General features: G+C 46.0%; 1 protein-coding gene across 1 annotated transcript in view; it reads right to left on the bottom strand.

Moving 5' to 3' along the window:
- Positions 1-4,930, bottom strand: part of COX10 (cytochrome c oxidase assembly factor heme A:farnesyltransferase COX10) — a 109,239-nt gene extending 104,309 nt beyond the window's left edge. Inside the window, exons 1-3 of the mRNA XM_075441074.1 lie at positions 4,810-4,930; positions 4,133-4,257; positions 2,417-2,741 (exon numbers count right to left, since the gene is read on the bottom strand). Of these exons, the coding sequence (XP_075297189.1) occupies positions 2,417-2,741; positions 4,133-4,257; positions 4,810-4,852 (493 nt within the window). The 5' untranslated portion in view covers positions 4,853-4,930. The remainder of the gene's footprint in view (positions 1-2,416; positions 2,742-4,132; positions 4,258-4,809) is intronic.
- Between the last annotated feature and the right edge of the window lie 1,070 nt (positions 4,931-6,000).

Below are 6,000 nucleotides of genomic sequence, written 5' to 3' on the forward strand. Positions count from 1 at the left end.
ACAGGATATGAGATCTATCAGAACTTCATGGGTGAAAGGAATTGAGCTGCATGCCATTTGTAACTGAAAAACTGACCTCAGAGAATTTATTTGTCTTGAAAAAAAAATAAAATCAAAGAACTACATCACCATATTCTTTGCAGAATATATAATTTGTCTAAATGATTACACAAGTTGGGGAAAAAAGCTGATTCCATTTCCTTGCTCCACACACTACACCCAACATTTTTCCTGTTCCCGTCTCCTACATTACCCTCTGACCAATACAGACCAACAACAGAACCCCCCCTCCCACAAACCCCTCTTCACCCAACTTTTTTTTTTTTTTTTTACACTTTCTACTTTCAATAAAGTCTCCCCACCCCAGATCACCTTCCCCACCAAATACACAAAGATCACAACGAGAAGAGAGACCAAGTTTCTTTCCTATCTCTGTACCTTCTCCACAGGTACAAAGTTCCCTACGCTCACCTTGGATCAAGAACAGCACATCTCAGAGTGCAGACTCGTACAAAACAACAGACAACTGTGAAGCGAACGAAATTCCGCAACGTCACCTTCCGCAGGTTTCAAGCACACCCTATTTTAAAACCAGAGCGGTACTTTCTTGCCTGTCAGTATTGCCTTTTGCAGTTAAACAAGAGCCTACTAGAAGCTGTTGGAGTTTCACAGCAACACGGAGGACACACAACAAAAATATCACAAAAAATTATCTTCTCCAGAAAAAGACCCTCTCACAACTTGGTGTAGTTCTTGAAACTCCTGTTTTGAGGAGCACCAGTAATGCCCTGATATGGTACTAACACTCAGCCTGCCCGTAAGGAATACCAGCAACAAGTTCATTCTCTCCCTCTCCTTTTTAAGGAGGTCACTTAATCACTGCATTTTAACTTTTAATTTCTGGATCTACCCGTTTAATTCTACTTCAGTAACTAGCCAGCTTTCAAGTTCACATAAAAGAGCCACTTAAATAAAATCACCGCATCAAAAATTTGCCACAAGAGCTAAGGGTTCATGTAGCACTTAAGTTATCCATGGTGAGCCAAACAGAAACAAAATATTACTAAAACTGAACAGCATGGGGGAGATACAGGCAAGACCTATATTACGCAGAAAAAAGGAATAGGCAATAGCTGAGGCTGTAAGTGCCACAAAGCTGTTGCAAATTCGAAGTACAATAATCCTGATACCTGCTGAATGTGCCAGTAAGTTTTATATTCCTAAATCTTAAATTACCAAGACTAACATGTAACTCTGACATGGTAAAGCACCAAAAGACATGCTTTTCATCCCTCAAGTCTGCTAACCCAACTCTTTACCAGCACAAAAAAAAAAAACAACACCTTGAGTTTTTTTACAAATAATGAGGAAGAACACTTGGACATACAGACAAGATTAGTTTTGCCAAGACCAAAACATGAGATGGCTCATCAACACCGAAAACTATAAGGCTTTTTATTACAGAAAAATCTAAAATTCCATTGTATATTTATGCGGTCAGTACAATTTTTCCGCAGAGAAACAAACAATGAAAAGGTATATATTGCAAGACAAAAAGTTTCAAAAAGTAAACTGAACTCAGGATTTTTTTTATAATAAATCTTTATGGCAAAGAACAACAGTTTCATTATCAAGAATTTATTTCACCCACTGGAGAAAGCACCACAGTAGGGACTTAGGAAATCATATTTCTGTTCTTGGCCCAGATACAGACAAGATGTAAGGCTTTGGTCAGATCATTAGAGTTCCCTTAGACATAAAAGTATATATAGCACTACCTATTGGCAAAGAAGTAATTTATAGCTCTTATGTATTACTACTAGAACAAGGGAAAAGGTAGTTAGGCTACAAAGCAATTGCTTAACAAACCGCTGGTTTGAAGATACAATGCTGTCATTGACTATAGAAGCAAATTATATCTTATTTTAGAAAATATAATTGGTCACACAAATATTTTCCTCTATAAAATATGAAATCATTCGGATTATCTGTTGTTGGTACTTTTAATACTAATTCCACAACAAGCAGTACTGAAACGAACAGTAAGTAAATAAGATGGAACACTGGTGAACTTAAGCAAGACGACTTCAAATACTTAATACAATGCTTGTAAATTGACTTCCTAACACAGTTTCACTGTATTTTTTGCCCTAACACTTGCTCATGATTCTGAAAAGCCAGCTAACGATATGATGCAAGCTCCTCTTCACTGTTTTTTAAACAAATTTAATGGGAAAATGATTAAATGCTTCCATTAAAGAATTTTTCCCTGCACACATTTGATGGAACTGACCCAGCTACCTTGTGTCAGTAAAGTGGGAATTATCACACAAAAACCTACACAGCACCAGTAACACACTAAAGAGCTCTGACATCAAACAGGATGCACAGAAGTGAAACAAACGACCAGTAGTACCTGTAAGCTTAATTTTGGACAAGCGTGCCAAAATTCCCGGCAAATCATCCAGCCGTAGCTTCATTTCTTTCCATTGTCTGTCATCTTTGGATTCTGCTCTTACTGCTGTGACCGAGTCTTCAGTTTCCGCAGCTGACTTTATTTCTCTCCACTCATTTCTGCTTGATGTCTCAGGCAAACGTTGATGAACAGGTGGAATTGGTCTAATCTTGTGTATAATCTTTTTTTCTTGTTCCAGTTGCTGAAGCTCACGAAAAGGAGATGCAACTGAATCTGACTTCGGTTTTGCTCGTTGGCTGAGGTCTTTGTTGTACTGTGTTACATACTAAGTAGAAGGAGAAATGGTAAGACGAAGAGTTAAGAAGATGTTTCTGTCCATTTCAAGTTATTACCAACACCAACGTTACTGCTATATTATTGTTATTGTTAGGAGAATTACCTCCTAGGGTGACACGACTGAGTTCACCTGAATTTCAAGTGCTTACATGCAAAATAGTTGCTGAAGCTGGACAAGGTATTACAAGGGCAGCTTTCAACTCACACCTGCATCAATAACTACTACTTACCCCATACTTTATGCTAATTAACTAGACTTAACAATTTTCAAGAGGAGTTCAAATGAGCATATATTGAAAGAAAAGTTAGGAGACAGGTGTTTCCTCTCTTTCAGAACTCTTACAGAATAAAACACAGAAAAAGAGAAAGAGCATTTAGATTCTCCTGTCTTTCTATTTTCTTTCCTAAATTAGTCTATGTATTTCAAGCACAAGAGACACGCATAAAAAGACTGTGCTTTAATTGATCATTTACACGTTAATAATTATAATGAGCAAGTGGGATCTGAAACTTTTTGACTCTGAATGAGTGATGTGAATACAGCTCAAATCAATAGGGGGAGAAAAAAAAATTCGAGAAGCGCTCGTGGTCCCCAGAAGCTTGGAAGAGACCCCCATCTCTTGCTTCATACAGGACTGAAGCTCAAAAAATGCCAAGATATGTACACGCTTCTTGTGATCAAAGCAGTCATTTGCTGTCAGACTTAGTCTTATCCGTATTTCATAGTTCTAGCTCCACAGTACTACAAGCAGGACACAACTCAGCACAGACCAAAATATCTCTTTTACTACCATCCTCTTACATGTGACAAAACCGTTCAAAGCAGAAGGTGCAACTTCAAGGGGCTGAATAATAATTAAAGCTTTTTCAATACCTAAAACTAACAGCACGCTATAGAATGCAACCAATTCAGCTAACGAGCTGAGGAGTTTTGATTCAAATTAACAGATTAACTCTTCAGACAGAACACACTACCTCCACAAGTGAGTTCTGCCTGCCACTTGTATGACTGCTAGCCAAGATTTGACTTTCTTTTCAGCATTTTCATAAATAATAACTTTAGAAATCATTTCACTTCATGATTCTCCACGGGAGATGAGTGCCCCACTCCAAAGGGATGGAAAGACCCCAGGCAAGTGGAGGAGACACCACAGCACCAGGCACTGTCCTTGCTACAGCAGGTTTCCTCCAACCTCAAACGGTTTTGATGCCAAGCGCTTCACTCTGATGCAAGGCAGAAAAGGAGACCCTTGGAATTGCCTGAGCTGGGCAGATATGAAACATTCTATTTCTATCAAGCAATCTCCATTTGTATTCATCACATGGGAGCAAACGAATTAAAGAATGAGAAACACGGGACAAACACGCTCCCTGACTTACCATTCGTTTGAGAAAGTTAAAGTACTGAAATGTGATCAGCCTGTCATTGGCTACGCGGCACAGATGGACAAACTGGCACGGTATCTGCCGTATCCCAGGGTTCTTCAGGTGCCAGACAAACAACCCTACGTAAGGAAAAAAATCAGAACATTAGGTTCCAGGTCCTTCTCTGCCCCGAGATTGCTTCTAATTCCGGCTGAAGGCCCACGGCCAGCTGCGACAGAGGCCACCCCACCGCCGCGAAGCGGGGCTGCTGGGGCGGGGAGGGCAGGTTCGCAGGCTCCCGGTGAGGGAACCGAAAGCGCAGACGTGCCCTGACGCTCCGGGGGCTTCCTCCCCAATCTCCCAGCTCTCCAGAGATGTTTCTGCTTCCTCCGCGCCCATCTCCACACGATATCAGTAAAATCATCTTAGCGAAAGGGCACAAGCAGCCCTGAGGGGAAGCAGCTGCGAAGTCAAAGGCGCCGAGAGGCCGCCCCTGAGCGACACGGGACCTGCATCCCCGCACAGAGGGGCACACACGGGCACACGGCAGCCCCAGGGACCACCCGCAGCCCCGGGGTGGGCTCGGCCCGGCCCGGCCCTGCCCGCCCCACCGGCCCCGCGCAGGGCCGGGCACGGCCCCCCTCAGCCCCTCAGCCCCCCAGCCCCCGCCGGGCCCTCGCTGCCGGCCGTACCTGCCAGCGCCCGAGGCGGGCTGCAGCGGCGGGCAGCGCTCATGGCCGCGCCGCTGCTCCCGCCGCCCTCTCCCCTCACCGCCTGGGCGCCGCCATCTTGCCCGGCGTGACCTCTAAGCGCCTTCCGGGTCGGCGCTTCCGGCGGCGGGGCGGGGCCCGGCGGGGCGGGCCGGGCCGGGACCCGTCAGGCCGAGGAGCGGGGGACTGGAGGCTGGGCCGGGGGCAGCGGCCCGGAGCTCGGCCTGGGGCGTCCTCGCAGCCGCCGTGCCAGGCGCCGGGGGCGGCTGCTCCTCGGCGGCAGCTGCGGGCTGGGCGCGGCCTCCGTGGGAGAGCGGGAAGGCTCACGGGGTTCAGGGGGAGGTGGCACGATGCCCGTCAAACAGCCAAGAGAGAGCTAATCGGAAATGAATGAGTTCTTCAGGACATGGCGTCCCCTTCCCTAAAGGTCGTGAGCTGCAACGAGCCAAGGGCCTGGTAAAAAATTAAAATAAAATCTGTATTGAGTTCCTGAAGTAATTTTTGCAAACGAAGGTTTGGTTTCCCTACCCCGTGGGTGAAGTTCTTGCGTTGCAGGAGGTCAGACTGGCCCTGCTGCCCTCAGCCTCCCCTCCTACGGCTGCTGGCAGGGGCTGCATCCTTCGCTATGCTGACCCAGCTTGCAGACCTGAAGAGAAAAAAACCGCATATTTTCACAGAATCCCAGCGTGGCAGGGTTGGCAGGGACCTCTGTGGGTCACCCAGTCCAACCCCCCTGCCCAAGCAGGGTCACCCAGAGCAGGCTGCACAGCACCGCGTCCAGGCGGGGCTGGAATATCTCCAGAGAAGGAGACTCCACAGCCTCCCTGGGCAGCTTTTGCCAGCTGAACTCTTTGAACTCGCCCTGCGCAGGGGCTGGTAGGCTGGAAGCTGGTGCGGGGCGCGAGGAAGGGGCCTCGGCTGGCGTCGGAACACGGAGGGATGGGAATGGCTAGGGCTGCTCAAGCTGTGAAGCGTAATTGCACCCCCAGGCACCTTTAAAATGTTTTCTCCTAAGAGTTTTAAGTTCAGGAGATGTAGGCTATAAGTCACGTAAATGCTTTTGAAAATCATTCTCAATATTTTAGCATGGAAATCTTCCTCAGAACCATCTTCCTTCCAGGCTTTCATTTCTTTATAGTGCTTAAATTCATGCAAAAGTCATCTTAAATCATT

Source organism: Opisthocomus hoazin, chromosome 21 (assembly GCF_030867145.1).
Source record: "Opisthocomus hoazin isolate bOpiHoa1 chromosome 21, bOpiHoa1.hap1, whole genome shotgun sequence".
Lineage (NCBI taxonomy): Eukaryota > Metazoa > Chordata > Aves > Opisthocomiformes > Opisthocomidae > Opisthocomus > Opisthocomus hoazin.